This window comes from Pituophis catenifer, unplaced genomic scaffold (genome assembly GCF_029215685.1).
Source record: "Pituophis catenifer annectens isolate HBS135680 unplaced genomic scaffold, rPitCat1.0.hap2 SCAF_1, whole genome shotgun sequence".
Classification (NCBI taxonomy): domain Eukaryota; kingdom Metazoa; phylum Chordata; class Lepidosauria; order Squamata; family Colubridae; genus Pituophis; species Pituophis catenifer.
The window spans coordinates 332,415,994-332,437,132 of NW_027256881.1; the positions used below are offsets into that span (position 1 = coordinate 332,415,994).

The 21,139-nt window shown below is 43.5% G+C and overlaps 1 protein-coding gene across 1 annotated transcript in view; it reads left to right on the top strand.

The window, feature by feature from the left end:
- The first annotated feature begins 1,477 nt into the window (after positions 1 to 1,477).
- Positions 1,478 to 21,139, top strand: part of SSBP4 (single stranded DNA binding protein 4) — a 66,414-nt gene continuing 46,752 nt past the window's right edge. The window contains exon 1 of the mRNA XM_070931759.1: positions 1,478 to 1,539. Coding sequence (XP_070787860.1) covers positions 1,484 to 1,539 — 56 coding nt within the window. The 5' untranslated portion in view covers positions 1,478 to 1,483. The remainder of the gene's footprint in view (positions 1,540 to 21,139) is intronic.

Genomic DNA, 21,139 nt, shown 5'->3' on the forward strand with positions numbered 1-21,139 from the left:
GGGACTCAATGAAGAGTCAGCCCTTGTGCCCTGTGGGGGAGGGGAGCGCCTTGCAGGGTCTTTTATGCATCAGTGGGAATATCAGCCTTCTGGTGATAACTGTGTCTCTTCTTCCAGAAGACTAAGATTGCTGTGCCTGAACTAGGAGGAGGCGGAGAAGAAAGAGGAAGGAAGAGGAGGAGGAGGATTGAGATGTCCAGTCTCCTCTTCCATAACTGGGCAGGGAGGTGTGGCACCCCATGGATGAATTAAATGGTGCAATGGGAGTGTTGATTTCACAGCTGGCCTCCAGCTCTGAAGACAATTAATGTGCGGAGGAGAGCACAGGATGGAAAACTCTTGTTACGGGCCTTACTAACCTTGCAGCTTCTCAGATGGAAGCTCCTGATGTGAAGCCATCCTTGGGTTCCTTCTGTTTTTTCAGAGTTATCTGCTGAAAGACGGAAGAGGCGAAAGACCTGAGGCCTCCTTCACATCATTTTTTTCCCCCAACACTCTGTGGCGCTAGAAACAATAAAACCTGTAAGGAGTAAGGAACTTAGGTTCTGATCCCTTTTGTTAAGCAATTACATTTATTTATTTATTGAAGCTATTAGATGGATTCTTAGATGGATTCTCCGTGTGCAATATTGTAGCAGATTACATTATCATTTATTACAGTTACATTGATCTTTTTTTTCCAATAACATTTTTGTTTTTATTTTACAACACTCTTGCAAGGCAGGACAACGAGCAGCAGAATCCAAGATCTTTAGTTTTCAAGCTCGAAAATGGTCCCCCGACTTTTGCAACTGTTCAGAGTTAACTCGAATACTGACAATATACTAAGCCATAAATTAACCGACGGGACAGGGTTCACATAGCTTTCCAAGCCTCACCTCCAACCCCAACCCCCCCCCCCCCAAATCCCCGAAGTTAACACTCTCCAAGCCTGGTCGGCTTCACAAACGCAGCCGCCAGGTCTCCATCTGACTTGGCTAATCGTGGAGCGGGAACCCAGCCTGCTCGCATAAATCACCCGGCTATAACCCGGGAGACCCAGAAAGAAGCGCGAACCAGCGGTTAAGGGCTTGAGCGCCCCCCCCCCCAAACTCCTTCTTCTTCTCGCCTTCCTCCGGAATGGAAACGGCATCGCCCTTTTAAGAGGCCAGGCGATGGAGACAGGGAGGGGGAGGAGGCCCCTTTCTTGGAACAGCCACGAAAAGCCGAGGAGGGGAGGGGAGATCGCGGGGAGGGGAGGGTCCGCCGGAGCCGTCTTCGCTCTTTGGAGGCAGCCCGGAGCCATCGGCGCGGCGCCCAGCCTCCTTCAGTCGGGGTGGCGTCCGCAGGCTCCTCGCTCAGTCTAGCTCGGGGGGCGCTCGACGGCGGCGCGATGGGGCTCCAGCGCTGCTGCGGGCGGCGGCCCCGATCCCCAGACCGCTTCCTCCTCTTCCTCCAGCTCCTCTAACGGCAGGTGCCGCGGCGGGGGCTTCCCCCCCGAGCCATGTACGCCAAGGGCAAGGGCTCCAGCGTGCCCTCCGACGGACAAGCGCGCGAGAAGTAAGTGCTCCGCTTTTCCCCGGACGACCCCCCACCCCCACCCTGCCGCCTCTTTCTCCGCGGGGGTGGGGGCGACGGGGACGCCTCGGGACCCCCACCCCCACCCCTCCGACCTCCCCCGCTTCCAGGCAAACTCCGCTCTTCCCTGCTTAAACTTTGAAGCCGGAGTTGGCCGCGCGCGCGCGCCGCTCCAGCCTGCGACCCCTCCCCTGAAAAGCGCGCCCTCTCCCTCTTTCCCTCCCTCGGATTGGGCGCCGGCGGGCTCCCCTTGGCGCGAGGGAGCCTGCCCCGGGGGGTGGGGGCTCAGCGCTGCCGGGGAGCCCCGTCGAGGGGGGCGGTGGATGGGTGGGTGGGAAAGTTACGGGAGGGTCTTTCGGAATTTGGGGAGGGGGGGGTCGCCCGAGAACGGAAGAGTTGCTCCTGGTAGAGGCGGGGAAGGGGGAGATCGGAGGCGTCCTCCTTCCCCCTCACACGCAGCCTTCATCCTGGGGAGGGAGAGAGAGAGGTTGGGCAGCCCCGGGCACATTGCGCTCTCGCCCGACGTGCGGCAAGAGGACGCGGGGATTGAAGGCAGCCGGCGGGCGGCCTTTGCCTGGAGACCAAGCGCAGCGCCCCCACCCCCACCCCACTCCCCACCCGGGGTGGATGGGGAGTGGGGTGCATCTGAGTGCAGCTTCGCCTCCATCGTCCGTCGCCCCCCCCCCCGCCCGCTTCCTCGCTGCATCGCTCAGTTGTTTGCTCCAGGCACACGTGGGCGGCTGGTGTGTCTCTTCCTGTCTTCGACAGACCCCCTTCTGTCCCCCCTCCCTTCCCCAAATCTTCCCGCGATCGGAGGGGGGGGGAGGAGGAGGAGGAGGACCGTGACAAGTGGAGTTTATAGTCTTTGTCGTCTCCCCCCCCCCCCGAGAAATGGAACCGCCGTGTCTCTGCTTGTATGCGCTGGAATGAGGACGCTGAATACCTCGGGGTGGGGGGGGGGTAGGGGTTGACCTCAGTTTTCCTCAGCGCTGATGTTTGCTGGAGCCGAGGAGGTTATGAAATACGTGGGGGCTACTCCAGGCGCAGGGGGGAGGGATATACGAGAGGGGGGGAGGCTTCTGAAGCAGACTTCAATGGAGAAGGATTAAAACGTGCATATCAAAGTTATTTACAGAGGAGGGGTCCCTACAGTCCAGAGGCTGGTATTGCAAAGCTCTCCCCCCCCAAAAAAACCTTTCCATTCTCTGATTTTTGGACTACGCAGGCATGCATAGATGAAGTCTCTGCAATATCCCCCTTCTGGTTCAGAGGAGATGTGGAACTCAAGGCCACCAGATACAAGCAGGCTGCTGCTAGTCTAGTCACTGAAGCCAAATAGGGCATGTTAAAGGTTTTCCCAAACACAGACAGACCACTTCTATTCTTATGCCCACACATACGGCTCACAGATCTGAGCTGTGCTACCTGTGAATTAGGAACATTGACATCTAAAAACATCTGGAGATACCTGTTGGGAACAAGCTGCCTCAGGATATGGGAGAGCTCACCATTTTGAACTATGGTATTTATTTTCTTCAGGGGCCATTCACAAATTCTAAGACCTGTGCAACAGAAGATTGTCTTTTTATGATAGCTTTGCAAAAGAAGATATCTTGTTTATGGTAGGCAGATGCCATAGTACTACATAATACTACATAAATATGTTTTAAAAAAGTCCTTGGATGATTTGCTGGGAGGTCTACAGATCTCTTTTTGCCCCTTTCCTGGCCCTTCCCCTTTGGTTTAACAGCTGTTTGGCCAGAAGATATTTGGTCAGGGAATGCTTTTTTTCCACTGTTTCCTCTCCATGCCTCAAAAAGCTTCAGCTAATTAATTCCTTCTTGTTGAGGTGCAGTTTAAAACCACCAAAACAGCAGCAAGAGAGAAAGTTGGCAATTGTGATGGCAGCAGCTGGGCAGGGCCTCTGGAAACATATCACCAATGTGGGGGGTCTAATAAGGTAGACCCATCATACCTGGGCTGTAGAAAGTTGGATGACCACTTGATAGCAAAACATAAAGAATTTTCTGTTTCTCATTTCTCATGTCCAATGGACATCTGGATTTTTGCATCCCAGATAATGGTAGAACAGGAGCTTTTAAGGAGAGAGGGAGGGAGGGAGGGAGAGAGAGAGATTGCATAGCAGCTAGTAAGACTGAAATACATCATATTCAGTTGTACAAAGGTGCAGTGGAACACAGAGTCAGAAATGAAACCCATCTCTGCTGCTCTTTAAAGCAACCACGTCTTTTCTCTGAACCATGGAATAGCTGCAGAGGGTCCGATCCTAGAGGGGGAAATCAGATTGCTTTAGATGGCTACAGATAGGTGCTACGCTTGTATTCCTGCATACTCTGATCAAACATCTTTTCTGAATTATTTCCACTGCACAGCTCTAGTAGCTACGCTAATCAATAAGGGTATGTGTGAGATAGAAATACAGTATTTTCAGAAGGTTTTAAAAAATATTTCTCTCTAGAAAATTCCTATAAGGCAGACCACTCATCTTTGTTCATGTAATGTGGGTAGGAAGGCTGAATCTGAGAGCTTGCTTTGGTGAATTCCAAGATCCTGTGTCCTCAACTTAAAACCACGGTTAGGACCAGAATTTCTGTCGTAAAGCAAGGCAGTTGTTAGTTGAGTCGCGCCCAGTTTTACAACCTGTTTTGCCATGTCTGTTAAAAGAATCCCTGCAGAAAAGTGAATCACACAGTCATTAAGAAAATCTGGCTTCCCTCGTTGACTTTGCTTGTCAGAAGCTGGCTGGGAAGATTGCAGAGAGCAGTTACCATTGCTATTTGCTGCAACCCTGTAAAATATATGCCAATTGACAAGCACGGGAAAGTTGATCACATGACCCTGGGAATGCTGCGGTGGTTGTAAGTGTGGTCCTAAGGTCGTAAGTCACTTTTTTTTCAGTGCCATTGTAACTTCAAACAGTCGCTAAACAAGTAAATGGTTGTAAGTCAAGGACTACCTGAATTTTGTCTTGGAAGTGAATCTCCAGATATTTGGGTCCCTTTATGAGTTTGCCTTGAAGGGGATGTGAGGCAAGTGGTGCATCTGAACTATGCTTTTGGTTTTGCAAAACTGCTGTCTTGAGAATTCCCCACTTTTGGTAGATCCCACTTTTTCCTAACCTCGTGCCTTTAATAAGCAATTTAATTTGTATTTAATAGCAATAGCACTTAGACTTATATACCGCTCTACAGACCTTTCTAAGCAGTTTACAGAAGCAGCATATTGCCCCCAACAAACTCGGTCCTCATTTTAACTTAAGTTATGTTGAATTTGGGTTCCCATGCTGACCGAGGTTATGGGTACTAGAAGTCTAGCACTTCTGGCAAGCATCAGGTTGGGGAACTCAGTGGCTAGTTTTGTGATAATATCCTTCCCTCTGGAATCTGGTAGACACACACACACACACTTTTAGCTTCCGGAAAGCCATAAAGGGCCAGGTCTTCTGGGCATTGTGGCTGGGTACAGTTGAAACCTGAGGATTGCATGGATTGGAGTTGGTGGATCAGGTGGGTCTGGTTTTCTGGTTTTGGCTTTTTTTATTATTGTGAGCAGCCCAGAGCTTTGTTTTATAAGATGGATGGCCGTATAAATCTTTTAATTAAATAAATATATGTGTGTCAGCAGCGGTTAATACAGTAGTGTTTAGTTGGTTGCTAGATCATCTTCCTGTATCTAGATTTTATGGCTCTTTTTGTACGGCTAAACTAATTTTCTTGGCAGAGAAGAGTTTTGCTCAGTAGGTAGAGCACATATTTTTTTATCTGCAGGAATTCCAGGTCCAGTCTGTGATATCTCCAGGAACTAATATCTCAGATAGCGGCTACTGGCAAAACATGGTTCTGAAATGCTGTGCCCTCCAACTGTTTCAGGCAGCTAGTATAAATTTCCACAGTTTGGTTTGAGCACGGAAAGCCCCAACTTCAGAACCATCAGTTCCATTTAAATGGTTCTTGAGTTCAATGGCTGGGAAAAAACCCTGTGCTGAAGGAGAGTCCCTGATTATTTAGATAAAATGTAGGCAAGATGGAGCAGTGAGTTGACTACCGTGTTTCCCCGAAAATAAGACCCTGTCTTATATTTTTTTGAACCCCGAAATAAGCACTTGGCCTTATTTTTGGGGAGGTCTTATTATTTTGGGGCGCATTGAGCAAGACGGGGCTCCTCTTGTCGTCTTACCTGATTTCCAGCTCTGTCTCCCTAACCCTAACCAGAGGAAATGGCGGGGACCGGCTGAGCATGCGTTTAAATATTTTCGGGGAGGGCTTATTTTAGTGCATGCGCTCAAAAGCCCAATTGGGCTTATTATCAGGGGATGTCTTATTTTAGGGGAAACAGGGTACTTACTATATGTGATACATCTGTGCCATTTATTGTGAATATTGCATTTTTAAAAATAACAACACTGACTTATTATAAAAGCATTATTCTTTGGATTTATGTTCTGCCTTTTTGCTAGGTGCTCAAGACAGTGCATGTGGGGATTTTCCTATTACCACAAACGTGGGTAGGTTGGGCTGAGAGAGAGAGTGACCTGCCTAAGATTCCACTATGAGTTTCCATAGGTGAAAGTGGATTAGAACATGGTATTTCTCAACTTTGGCAGCTCGAAGATATGTGGACTTCAACTCCCAGAATTCATCAGTCATCATGCTGGCTGGGAAGTTCTGGGAGTTGAAGTCCACACAGCTGCCAAGGTTGAGATACACTGTTTTGGTCAATCACGTCAACATCTGCACTACAGATGCTCTTGCATGGAGGATAGTCATAGCAATAGCACTTAGACTTATATACCGCTTCATAGTGCTTTACAGCCCTCTCTAAGCAGTTTACAGTGTCAGCATATTGCCCCCGATAATCTGAGTCCTTATTGTGTTGACCTCAGAAGGATGGAGGCCTGCATCAACCTTGAGCCGATCAGGATCCAACTGCCATCAGCAGAAGTAGCCTGCAGTACTGCATTCTGTGCTACCACGGCTCCCAAGGAAAGAAGGAGAGATATACAAAAACCCTGGCAAGCACAGAAAATTAGAAGTCCAAGCAGTTCAAATAGATATATAGATTTATTGTTTTCTAAAGCTCTCTACAATAATCTGACAGTTAAAGCAAATTGGTGGTACTTAAGAGTCAATGGAATTCAAGATGGGCGTCTTTTGTGGGCACGAAGGGATGTGAGACTGATGACGTGTTTGACCCCTCCCCTGGGCTCAGCCTGGTCATCTCCTACACACCCTTTCTGTGCACAGAGAGTCAGAACAGTTTAGTGGTCATGTTGTTCAACTAGGACTAAAGAAATCCATTCATGCCCCACCTGCCAGAGAACTTCACTGAAGGACAAGGTGAAAACTTTTATAGGTAGTCCTTAACTTACAACCATAACTGGGATGAGAACTTCAGTCACTAACTGATGCAGTTGTTAATTATGTAGTGTAGGGGTGAAATCCAGCAGGTTCTGACAGGTTCTGGAGAACCAGTAGCGGAAATTTTGAGCAGTTCGGAGAACCGGTAGTGAAAATTTTGAGTAGTTCAGAGAACCAGCAAATACCTTTGGCTGGCCCCAGAGTGGGGTGGGAAAGGAGATTTTGCAATATCCTTCCCCAGGAGTGGGGAGGGAATGAAGATTTTGCAGTATCCTTCCCCTGCCACGCCCACCAAGCCACGCCCAAGTCACACCACGCCCACCAAGCCACGCCCGCAGAACCAGTAGTAAAAAAAGTTGGATTTCACCACTGATGTAGTGGAAAAAAAATTATGACATTTTTGTCATGCTCATTAAGTGAATTTGGGCTTTCCCATCGACTTGCTTGTCAGAAGCCTCCTGGGAAGGTCAACAAATGATGATCAAATCACCCTGGAAGGCAGCAAATGTCATAAATACATGCCAGTTGCCAAGGGCCTGGATTTTGATCATGTGACTGCAGGGACACTGCAATGGTTCTAAGCAATGGTGGGTTCCTTCCGGTTCGGCCCGGTTCTGCCGAGCCGGTAATGATGAGGATATGACGTCTCCGAACCGGTTCTGCTCCCCCTGCCCCCACCTACCCCCCCGCGTTATTCTTACCTTTTATTTGGCCCCACCCCCAATCTATTGCTGCCTCCTGAGTCCCAGATGATGGCTAGAGGGGAAAAAAATTGTTTAAACTCTTGCCCTGGGGCTTCAAAGGGCCGCCCTACAGCTGATCAGTGTTAAAAGAAAACAAATGAGTAGACAGTGCCTGCAAAAATACATGAGTAGATCAGTGCCTGCAAAAATAAATGGGTAGACCAGTGCCTGCAAAAATAAATGGGTAGATCGGTACAGCTCTGCAAGCAGTTAAAAGCCTGGTAGACCAGTACCTCTGCTAAATCCTAAATAATTGTCACATGACCATCAAGCCACACCCACAAAATAAGCCACGCCCACATAACCAGTAGTAAAAAAATTTAGAACCCACCCCTGGTTCTAAGTGCGAGAAACTGGTCATAAGTTACTTTTTTCAGTGCTGTCGTAACTTCAGTCGTTAAACAAATGGTCCTAAGTTGAGGACTACCTGTATTTTAAAAAGTGACACAAGAAAACACAGAAAGTACAAAATGCCATAATTAAGAGGAAGAAAGAAATCCCCACTCTAGTTTGAGTAAACAAACAAAAAAGTGATTTTTAAAATCACTGCCACATTTTATAATATTTATGTGGGACTAGCTATTTAAACAAAAATATTGTCAGGTGCAAGTTACAGGGAGCCGGGACAGAGTTAAAAAATACTATGAGTTTATATTTCATGCTACCTATAGACAAGAAACTGGCACTAGACAAATCAAGAGAATTCACGAGGGATGGACTGGATTTAGGTCTTGTAGGAACATAGCAACGCCAAACTGATGACACATTTGATCCCACCCTGGGGCTCAACCTGGTCATCTCCTACAGATACAGGTAGTCCTCGAGTGACAACAGTTCATTTAGTGACCGTTCAAAGTTACAACGGCGCTAAAAAAAGTGACTTATGACCATTTTCACACTTGCGACTGTTGCAGCATCCCCATGGTCACATGATCAAAATCCAGATACTTGGTGCTTAGCTCATATTTATGACGGTTGCAGTGTCCTGGGGTCACGTGATCCTCTTTTGAGACTTTCTGACAAGCAAAGTCAATGGGGAATCCAGATTCACTTAACAACCGTGTTAGTAACTTAACAAAAGCAATGATTCACTTAACAACTGTAGCAAGAAGAGTCACGAAATGAGGCAAAACTCACTTGACAAGTGTTTCACTTAGCAACAGAAATTTTGGGCTCAGTGGTGGTCGTAACTCAAGGACTACCCATGTAAAATGTTAAAATATTAAATGCTTTGAGAATGCTTATGTGAAAATCAAGGGATGCGGTGGCTCAGTGGGTAAGACACTGAGCTTGTCGATCGAAAGGTCGGCAGTTCAGCGGTTCGAATCCCTAGTGTCGTGTAACGGGGTGAGCTCCCGTTACTTGTCCCAGCTTCTGCCAACCTCGCAGTTCGAAAGCACGTAAAAAATGCAAGTAGAAAAATAGGGACCACCTTTGGTGGGAAGGTAACAGCGTTCTGTGCGCCTTTGGCATTTAGTCATGCCGGCCACATGACCACGGAAATGACAGCGCTGGCTCTTCGGCTTTGAAACAGAGATGAGCACCGCCCCCTAGAGTGGGGAACGATTAGCACATATATGCGAGGGGAACCTTTATCTTTATCTTTATATGAAAATCAAAAAAGACGAGATGATTGCACATCAAAACAGGCTAGGGCTGTGATTGCATTGTCACAACTACCACCTCCTTCCCTTTGCAGACCCCGTTCCTCCTGTTTAAAAAAAGACATTTTTATAAATGGAGGTGATCTACTAGGAACTAAAAACATGGCAACCGAATATGAGTCAAACAGTCCTTAACAGAAGGATTCTTCAAGGCTCCTGATTGCAGCGTTAATTCTTCAGCCAGTCTTCCTTCCTTCACACATGTTTAAATATCATTGATTCAGAAGAAGGAGGACTTTGGTGCCCTTCGTAGGATTGCTGGCGGGGGGGAGGGGGGGAGAAACATTAGAGAAGCGGCTGCTATCAAATTACTTTTTGCTCTGGAAGGAAAGCTGGGGTATAAATCTAACAAGTCATAGGTTTAGATTTGCAGCTATAGATTTCTGGAAAGAGGCCCATTCCGAGTAGAAATGATGCTGTTGAGGAAAAAAAAAATAATAAAGGGAGATTGTGCTTCCCTTTTTATGGCATGGGGCCACATCTGCCCTGGAGGGGCTACTGACTTAAAGGAAGGTGTGTGTGGGGGGGTCTCACCTGTTTGAGATGAGGACAGAGCTAAACAGTTTTGGGAACACGGGAGAAACAGTGCCTGCCCTTCCCACAGCAGTAGCATTTGGACAGTCGTAGAGAAATGCAGCTAACGTTCTGCAGCACACGAGCCCAAAGACAGAGAGAGGCTGTCTGCGGCTCTTTGAAACAGCTGCATCTTTGGCTCTGCAGCTGCTGTGCAATCCTGGGATAGGTGTGGCTGTTTTAAGGAATTGCAGGCAGGTACCTGTCCCTGTTCCCGTGTGTACTCCAGAGTGTTGTTTGTGGTTGAATCCAAAGGACTCCACCGATTTTCATAGGCAACTGCCAGGCGTTTCGAGGCAGTTTAAAGGAATACAGTGCAGTGCAGTGGAAAATTAATTTACAGAATTCATTAGTTTCAACAGGTATTAATAGCCACTATCCTAATCCTAGTCTGCGGTATAGATTTTACAGGCCAGATGTTCCCCCATCAAGATTTCTTGATAAATACTTGAGTTTACCTTCTTCTTCTTCTTCTTCTTCTTCTTCTTCTTCTTCTTCTTCTTCTTCTTCTTCTTCTTCTTCTTCTTCTTCTTCTTCTTCTCCTCCTCCTCCTTCTCCTTCTCCTCCTTCTCCTCCTCCTCCTCCTCCTCCTCCTCATTATTATTATTATTATTATTATTATTATTATTATTATTATTATTATTATTATTAAAATAGGAAGCTAGCCTGAACAAAAATTGCATCAATATTTTTAGGCCCCACATAGATCCCTACGACAGAAAATAATAATTGGTGAGTGGCTGCAGTCTGGTAGATGTCCTCCCCCCAAAAAATATGCCTACCTGCTCAGAAAAAGGACAGAACCAGGCAGTTTGTCTTCAGGTAAATGAATATTTCATGCTTTGCTATGCGCATCCTGGCAGTTATTTTCTGCAAGTGCCCAGAATTCCAAATGTATTCGCCGGCCCCAAAAGATTGGGGGGCCTCTGACTTGGAGAGGGTTTAATGCAGGGGTGAAATGCTCCCGGTTCAGATCAGATAACCTGATCCGGTAGCGATGGAGGTGGGCGGTTCGGAGAACCGGTTGCAAAAATCCCTGCCCCCCTTCCTAAGCCCAGCTGAGCTGCACAATCATCAGAGGCTTTTTTTTTTACTTTTAAAAGCATTTTTTCTACAACCTCTTCGGCTGAAAAAATGCTTTTAAAAGTTAAAAAAAAAGCCTCTGATGATCGCGTGGCTCAGCTGGAATTGTCAAAGGCTTTTTTTTTAAAAAAAACACCCTTTTTTTTTCTTTTAAATGCCTCTAACGATCAGGCAACTCAGCTTGGATTGTCAGAGGCATTTAAACGAAAAAAAGAGGTTTTTTTCTTTTAAATGCCTCTGACGATCCCAGCTGAGTTGCCTGATCGTTAGAGGCTTTTTAAAAATCTCTGCCGATCAGGCAACTCAGCTGGGATCGTCAGAGTCTTTTGAAAGCATTTTTTTACAACCTCTTCACCGAAAAAATGGTTTTAAAAGTAAAAAAAAACCTGGCCACGCCCACCCAGTCACATTACCCACCCACCAAGCCACGCCCACAGAACCAGTAGTAAATTTTAGATTTCACCACTGGTTTAATGTGAGATTTAGATACATTTACAGAGGAAGAAGAAAACTTTTTAGAAGCTTTTGGCTAGGATTGATGCGTGGAACCTCCATGTTCTGAGGCATTCTAACTCCGAATCCAAGGGATGGGCTGCTCCCGTTGTGCCACATACGTGGGCTTCGTGAAATTATCTGATCTGGTGGCTTACTGTGAGAAGCAGAATATTGATGCAGTACGGATAGTTGATATGATGGACAGTGCAGGTATTGACTAGAATTCCTACAAAGAACAACTAAACTGAGTTGTCAATCATTTTGCAATAGGGATTTACGATAGGTATATTTTGCAACAGATAGATATATTATTACGACTCCTGCCGTAATATTTAAAGCATTTAGCAATCGGTCATTTCAAAATGGTTCGCTTTATTCTGTGTCATCAGGAAAGAGAAAGTGATGTCAAAAAATGAAAGGTGAGAAAAGAGAAACGTCAAAAATGTTTGACTCCTCTCACTGTTACCTCTGACTCCACCCTCTTTGTGGAAGAACCACCCTCTCCTGACAAATTACTCCCAAAAGAATACTTTCTATATCCATATTTATCAAACTTGGCAACTTGTAAGATGTGCGGTCTTCAACTCCCAGAATTCCCCAGCCAGCATGGCTGACTGGGGCATTCTGGGAATCGAAGTCCAGAGTTGCCAAGTTTGAAAAACACTGTTCTAAATCAACACACACCAAAAGGGCCAGAAGACTTTTTTTCTTCTTCTTCTTCTTGGAGCTTTAGCAGCTGCAATGGAAACCCATTGGCTGTGTTCTGACTGTTTATTAATCTGAAATCTGGTTTGATTTATATGGCCATCCATTTCACCACAGCGATTTTTTTAGCAGCATATAAAATCAAAATACAAGCAGCATGCATCCATGCAACTCAAGTACTTCATGGGCTGCAACAACCAATCTGTGCTCATGCTTAGAAACACTTTCTGGCCTTCAGGGCTTTGCAAAGGCTGGCTGGGTTGGACCACCTCCAATCTTGGGGCGGGGGGGGGGGAGTATGTAATCCATTTCTTGAGTTCACATAAGAAATGAACCATAAACCAAATGAGCTTGGTGGAGCAACTGGCTGTGCCTCCAAAAGAGGTAAATTTAGATGAACCAGCTACCCTTAGCATGTTATTTGGATACAGTTAACATGTCTTTAACTGATCTGGTTTAGTGTGTTGTGTGAATACTACAAACCAGGGGTGAAATGCTCCCAGTTTGGACCGGATCGCTGGATCCGGTAGCGATGGCGGTGGGTGGTTCGGAGAACCGGTAGCAAAAATCCCTGCACCCCCTCCCACCACCACCATGCCCAGCTGAGCCGCACGATCATCAGAGGCTTTTTTTTTTTTTTTTTACTTTTAAAAGCATTTTTTCTACAACCTCTTCTGACGAAAAAATGCTTTTAAAAAAAAAAGCCTCTGATGATCGCGCGGCTCAGCTGGGATTGTCAGAGGCTTTTCAAAGCATTTTTTCTGCAACCTCTTGGCTGAAGAGGTGGTAAAAAAAATGGTTTGAAAAGTCTCTGACGATCCCAGATGAGTTGCCTGATCGGCAGAGAGGTATTTTTTAAAAAGCATTAGAAAAAATGCTTTGAAAAGTTAAAAAAAAAAAAAAGTTGGCCACGCCCACCCAGTCACATTACCCCCCCCCCACCAAGCCACGCCCACAGAACCAGTAGTAACAAATTTTACATTTCACCCCTGCTACAAACCTGTCTCTAGTGCTGATAGTCTTTTTTTAAAAAAAATTTTTTGATTTATATGCCGCCCTTCTCCGGAGACTCAGGGCGGCTTACAGTGCATTAAGCAATAGCCTTCATACTTTTGTATATTTATACAAAGTCAGTTACTGCCCCCACAAACTGGGTCCTCAATTTACCTACCTTAGAAAGGATGGAAGGCTGAGTCAACCTTGAGCCTGGCGAGATTCGATCTTACTTTAATTGCAGACAGCTGGTGTTACATTACAGTGCTTAGTCTGTTGAGCTATCCAGGCTCCTTGTCTTGACTAGTACTAGTCAAGACTAGTATTGTCTTGACTAGTACTAATCTTGACTAGTACAAGGTAATACTCAACCACAATTGGGACCAGAATTTCTTTTGCTACCCAAAGTGGTTGTTAAGTGAGTCATTCCTGATTTTATGTCCTTGGTTGCCATGGTTGAGCGCATCCCTGTGGTCATTATGTGAATTGTGCTGTTATTAAGTGAATCTGGCTTCTCCCATTGACGTTGCTTGTCAGAAACTAGCTGGGAAGGTCGCAAATGACGATCACACAACTCCAGAATGCTGCAACCATGGTAAAACATTGCTGGGTGCCAAGCACCTGAATTTTGATCTTGTAACCCATGGGGATGCCGTAACAGTTGTAAGTGTGAGGACTGGTTGCAAGTCAGGTTTTTTTACAGTGCTTTTATAACTTTGAACAGTTGCCAAACAGATGGTTATAAGTTAAAGACTACCCATGGTTCTTAATAGCCTTTTATCCAGTTCCGTTTTTCGTAAAACCACCTACTTTGTTGCTTGGAAGCCACTTTGGTGTAGTATTGTATTTAAAAGTGCCAGACCAGAAGCCAGCAGACTGAGTTCTAGTCCTACTTTACGCACAAAGCCATTTCAGTGACTTGGAAGTCAATCATCCTCTCTTAATCCTAGCAGAAAGGCAGCAATGACAAACCACTTCTGAAATATTGGCAAGGAAATTGCATGGATTCCTCCACTATTGCCACTAGTGACTGACTCAAAGGGACATTAAAAAAAATAGTTATCATTACAGTGCCTATACACAGGCTACAGGACCTTAGGGTGGCTCACAGGGGCAACTGTGATGGCGACTGCATGATTGAAGCCAGAGCAATAGCACTTAGACTTATATACTGCTCAGGGGTGAAATCTACTTACCTTCCCTACCGGTTTGGAAGTGCGCGTGCTGAATCTTCAAGTCTGGTTTTAGACCCTCTGTGCCTGCGCAAAGCCTGTGCATGCGCAGAGGGTCAAAAACAGGTTACTTCCTGGTTAAAACCAGGACGTAATGACGTCCGGGCGGGTGGGCGGAGTCTCACATTGCCGCCGCTACTGATTCGCCGAACCACGCACCGCCGCCGCTACTGGTTTGCCTGAACTTGAGCGAACCAGTAGCATTTCATCCCTGATACCACTCCATAAGGAGCCTTGGTGGCGCAGTGGACTAAGTGCTGTTAAAGTAGTACTTAGCTGCCAGCTGCCTGCAATTACTGCAAGTTCAAATCTCACCAGGCTCAAGGTTGACTCAGCCTTCCATCCTTTCAAGGTAGGTAAAATGAGGACCCGGATTGTGGGGGCAATAAGCTGACTTTGTATAAAAAGAACACCGCTTGGGGGGGGCGAAAGCCCTACTAAGCAGGTATATACAAAAGTATGAAGGCTATTGCTTAATGCATTGTAAGCCGTCCTGAGTCTCTGGAAAAGGGCGGCATATAAATCGAACTAATAATTAATTAATTAATTATGCTTTACAGACCTCTCTAAGCAGTTTACAGAATCAGCATATTGCCCCCAACAATCTGGGTCTTCATTTTACTAACCTCGGAAGGATAGAAGACTGAGTCAACCTTGAGCCAGTCAGGATCAAACCCCTGGTGTGTGGGCAGAGTTAGCCTTCAGTACTATATTCTAACCACTGTGCTACCATGACTCATATCCCTTTCATATATGTCAGTAAAAGGGGCAGACCTTTGACTACACAGCTGCAGCCATCATAATTTTTGTCCCCACCTTCACAGATACCCCTGGGAAGTCACCTGCTGATCCTTTGCAAAATAAGTAACGTATCCAAGGGGTCTCCAAGAGATACTGAGAGTGTTAACCTTGGACAGCATCTCAGACTGTTAGGCAGCAGGTTCTTAGTTGAGTTTCCTTTTGGTTAAAGTGTAAAAATAAATGGGGGTGGCTCATTTGAAGCTAGAGCCATGGGGAGGGAGAAGGAGGGAGAGAATTTAGTGGCAAGTGCTTCCTACAGTCACAACAGACAGTAAAGGAAATAAAGAGACTAAGACAGTCCTCACCCCCACCCCCCTTGGGACTCTTCTTGACCACATAGTCACATTCACAGGCACTATCTTGGCTTCTTTGACTTCACTGGGACACCTGTAGCACCAGATTCCAATGGCCAATTTCATTCTTTAGCTACTTTATGTATTGTGCAGAAAAAGTTCACCAGGTTTTAGCATTAAGAGTGTGTGGAAGAAAAATATCTGCTCTCAACTTCTCCAGTCTAACCACAGATAGACTGTCTCTGTAATTTCTCTGCTTCTCGAAGCTTTTGTATTGCAAGTTTCTCTCACTGTGTAATTTCTCCTAGATCAGGGTTTCCCAATCTAGGCAAATTTAAGATGTATGGACTTCAACTCCCAGAATTCCCAGCATGGCTGACTGAGGAATTCTGGGACCATGGGTTTTCAAGTTGCCAGGGTTGGGAAACCTTGTCCTAGATCAGGGGGATCAAACTGGCGACTCATGGGCTGGATGCATCATGCGCAGGCCACACCCGCCCCAGCTCCGTGAAGGGAAAAAAGTCACAAAATGTCATGTGACGGCATTTGCCGTGAGTTTGACACCCATATCCTAGATCATCTTGATGTCAGGTTGAAGCTACAAAAGAAAGATTATTGAGTTAAAAAGGACCATTAACAAACATTAAGCCAGTACTGTTGCAATATTTTCAGGATCAGACTCAATAAAGATAATAGAAGTTAGAGATTTAAATATATCTCTTTTTATTCATAATAGGCATTCTATATTCGCTGAATATTCAAGATAGAAGCAAGGAAAATGGGGAGGATGGCTCCTTTTATATACAAGGGGCGGAGCCAGGAATGGGAGTGGTAAAATATGAATACATTAAAGCTCAAGTAATAAGTTAACCCCTGATGTTCCATATATACATTATTTACACATTAGAGAATAAGGCATTTACATCTGACAAATCCCCCTCTAAATGCCGGTTCGTTATACAACACCAGTTACATTCAGATTCAGGACAATATAATACATATAATTTAGAAGTTAAATATTTGTGTTGTTTAGAAGGTAAGGGTTTTGTTAATATGTCAGCTAATTGTTCAGAAGTATCACAATGTATTGCTTTGATGAATCCGTCTTGAGATAGTTGTCTCACGTGCTTAAATTTTATATCAATATGCCTGGACCTTTGTCCAATTGCATCGGATCTAGAAATTTCAATGGCCGCTTTATTATCTTCATGCATAATAAATGGTAAAGTAGGTTTCTTCCAAACATCTGTGATCAAATCATTGAACCATACAAGGTTATTTGCAGCTTTAGACAAGCAAACATATTCTGCTTCTGTGGTAGAGGTGGCTACCAGTTCTTGTTTACCAGTATACCAGTAAACTGGACAATCGTTCAATAGAAAAACATAACCAGAGGTACTCTTTCTGCATGATGTATCACCAGCCCAATCTGCATCAGCATAACAAGTAATTTTTGGTTCTTTGTCATTATTGGGTTCCAATATTAAACAAAAATCTAATGTACTTTTTAGATATCTTAAAATTCTTTTGACAGCTTCCCAATGATACAAGGTTGGCTTGCTAACATATCTTGACAATAAATTGAGAGGTAATGCAATATCTGGCCTAGTCCAATTAGATATATAAAGGAGTGAACCTATAACTGATCTGTAAAATGTGTTGTCTTTAAACTCAGGGGAAGATTCATCATTGTTTCTAAGAAAATCAGTTTGCATAGGTGTGTCACATGTTTTGGCATTATTTAAGTTACATTTGTTTAGGAGTTCAATGATTTTATCTTTCTGAGTAAGTTTGAATCCCCTTTTTGTTTTGTTAATTTGTACACCAAGGTATTTATTCACTCTACCTAGTGATTTCAATGAGAAGTGTTCGTTTAACTTATTTACAAAGATTTCCCTGCTCTCTTTATGCTTTCCAATATATAAAATATCATCCACATAAATTAATACAAATTCAATATGATCATTACTCTTTTTTACAAAGAAACAGTTATCAGCAGTGGTGGCGTTGAAATCCATGGTCTTTAGTACTTTTACCAAACAATCGTACCATCTTTTGCCAGATTGCTTCAATCCGTACAGACTCTTATTTAGTAACCAAATTTCGTTCTTATTAGTGTATTGACTGTGTGGTGCTCTTACATATATTTCCTTATCTAATTTTGCATGTAAGTATGCAGTCTGTATGTCATATTGAAACACGTCTAGATTGAGTGCAGATGCTACTACAAGAGCTGTTTTGACACTCTCTGTTCTCACTGTGGGTGAATATGTGTCAGTATAGTCTTCTGGATATTTTTGTGCATAACCTTGTGCAACTAGTCTGGCCTTGTATAAGGTATTACCTCCTTCTAAATTCTTAATTTTATAAATCCACCTGGTACCTATAATTGTTTTATCCTTAGGTGCGATCGCAGGTGTGAATACATTTAATCCTTGTAAACTTTTCATTTCTTTTTCCATAGCTAGTTCCCATTTTTCTCTTTCTTCACGGGGAAGTTTCAATACTTCCTCATATGTATTAGGTGTTATTTGTTCTCCATCCATATGCATAATATAATCTTTGTATTTATTTGGTATTTGGTTTCTATTATTTCTAATATTTCTTTCAGGTTTGCTATGGTTGTCATGCAAATATCTGGCTTCCTTTTTTGTTAATGTGTCTGTCTTTATTTTATGCTGACTATTTGTCCAAGTTTTGGTTTTGTTCTTACTTTTGTTAATATTTTGATTTTCTGTTGTTCCTTCCTCGCAAGATATATTATCTTTGCTTTTATTAGGAAAAATTTCATTAAGGTGCAACTTAGACCAATTGGCCTGCTCATGAAACACAGCTGTTCTGGATACTATAAATTTGTTATTATTATCGATGAATCTGTACCCTTTGGTTCCAGTTTCGTATCCCATGAATCTTAATCTCCTGGATACGTTTTCTCCCTTTCTCCTCAATTGTTTAGGTATGTGCACGTCTGCAGTAACTCCAAATATGTGCATGTGTGCTAATTTAGGTTTTCTATTGTACATCACCTCATATGGTGTCTTATTCACAATACTGGACCATGTTCTATTTTGAGTGTAATTTGAATAATGTAAGGCTTCTGACCAAAATTGTTTGCCTAAACCAGCATCCTCTAATGTGCATCTAATCATGGTTTGTAGTGTGGAGTTCTTTCTCTCTGCAATCCCATTTTGAAATGCAGAAAATGGATTGGACGTGAAATGTAGCATCCCTCTGTCCTTTAACCATTGGGAGAATTCTTTAGACATGAATTCACATCCCCTATCTGTCATAATTTGTTTTATTCTGATATTATGTTGTGTTTCTATGCGTTTGTAGAATTCCTTAAATTTCTGAAAGGTTTCACCCTTGTGCTTTAATGTGTAAACAAAACCATAGCGACTGTAATCATCCACTATTGTTAGGAAGTAACGTTTTCTATAGGTAATTGATGGAGTTAATGGACCAACTAAGTCCATATGTACCAAATCAAAAATATTGTTAGTTGATCTGTTAGATTTTTTTGGTCTGGGACTGGTTTTTAGTTTGGTGGATTTACATACTGAGCATTCTAAATAATGTTCACAATTTTTTATTTTTACACCTTCTGCGTGTTCAGTCATTTTTTGTACTACAGGAAAGCTTGCATGTCCTAACTTCCTATGTAAGATGTGAGCACAATCATCATGAATTGGTTTACCTATTTTTGGTTTCTTCTCATTGTGTGTATTTTTGTTATCATGAGTTATTTTACATTCATCATTGTCACTGTTACTGACATTTTCATCATCTGCTTCAATACAATCTTCCATATTTGAATCTATGTTATGTAACCATCTTTCCTTGGTTATCAGATAGGGTAGACCCCCTTTTATCATCACAGTGCCTACATTTGTTTTGTTCTTTTCTATAGTTGCTTTCCCCTTTGAGAAAACTATATTGATGTCAGATTCTCTGCTTAGTTTTATAGCACTTAGTATGTTGTGAGGTATTTCTGGGATTAATAATACCCCCTCTATTTTCCCTAAACCAGGCAAGGTCACATTTCCTCTGCCTAATACTTGAACCTTTTCTTGATTAGCTACCTTTATCACAAATTTATCTTCTGTAAATGAAGATAATATACTTTTGTTGTTAGTGGTGTGATTTGTTGCACCAGAATCAATAAGCCAATTATTGTTCTCATCTTGTTGTGTTTTGGTGCTGTCTTGTTTATTTAGCCCATTTAGTGACCCAGATTTTCTCTCTTTTGAATTTTCTCTACCCCCTCTACTTTCTCTGTAGTTTGGTGGACTTCTATATTTGTGTCTATCTGTGGAAGATTGTCTGTAATTGTATTTGCTCCTATATTCTGGCCTATGTCTCTCCCTTGGGACTTTGGTACAGTCTCTTCTACTGTGTTCCCTGGATCCACAATTGTGGCATCTAAAGGCCTCATTATATTTATCTTGAAAGACTACTTTCCTAAAAGATTTGTGTTCTGTTTGGTTACTGGAGCGATTTTTTCTTGAATTGTCTTCTGCTATCAATTTGTTAGATAGACTTTCTATTGATAAATATCCCAAATTAATGGTATCTAAGTGTGACATAAAGCTATCCCATGATGGATCAAGTGAATTGATAATAACACTTTTCATAGTTTGATCTGAAATCACTTCCCCCCTCAATTGCAGCTCAGCTCTTATTTTGTTTAGATTTATCAAATGTTCACTTATAGAAACCCCTGGTTTCACTCTAGAAGAAAAGAAATCCTTAGACATTCTTGTGGTTGTGGCTACGCTATCGCTGTGAAATAGATTAAACATGCATTGAATTATTTCTGATACAGTTAGGTTTGGTTTGATGCTATGATACATTGCAGGAGACACGCTAGATATTGTCAGAAAAAATGCTCTATGGTGTAAGCAATCTATTTTTAAAGTCCAAGGTCTTCTTGGGGGACTGGTGATAAAAAACATTAGGTTTTCTTTCATAAAGGCAACCTGAAGTTGCTGATACCACTCTTGCAAATTAATGCCATCAATTCTAAGTTTTGGAAAATCGCTAGGTAAGTCCCCAGTATTATTATCCCCACTACTTACAACGGAGGGTAGTCCATGGTCTCGTAAGTGTTGAAAGTCACAGGATGGAGTGGGTATGCTGTGCATTAGTCTGAGTGGTTTTTCTTCATCATAATGTCTTCTGTAGTTCTCTGAATGCATCTGCGCATGTGCATAGTTTGTATTTCTGTCGAAGTTGTCATAGGGAGCCTTTGTCGCTGCAGTTTCTTCGTAAGGTTCTTCCTCCGACGATTCGGTCTCCATTTCTATCTTGATCTTCTTGCCGATGGCTGATGCTTGCTTCTTTTCGCCAAAGCCGCTCCGCTTGAAGCTCTCCACCTCCGGAACCGTCTGCGGTGTGGGAAAAAAACTGCAGGGTCCTCTGGGCTCAGGTGTCGTCATCCTTTCTGTACGAGTTGAATTGGATATGTTCTGGTTTTTCTTTTTGCTTGCTTGTCTTTTTACTTTTAGGTCATTGGCTTCCGTTGATTTTTTCGCCATTTTTAAATTAGGATCAGAAGTTCTAAATAGTTGTTTCTTTATCGCTTCAACTTTCAGTTCAATAGATGTTTCTTTTGTGTCCGTG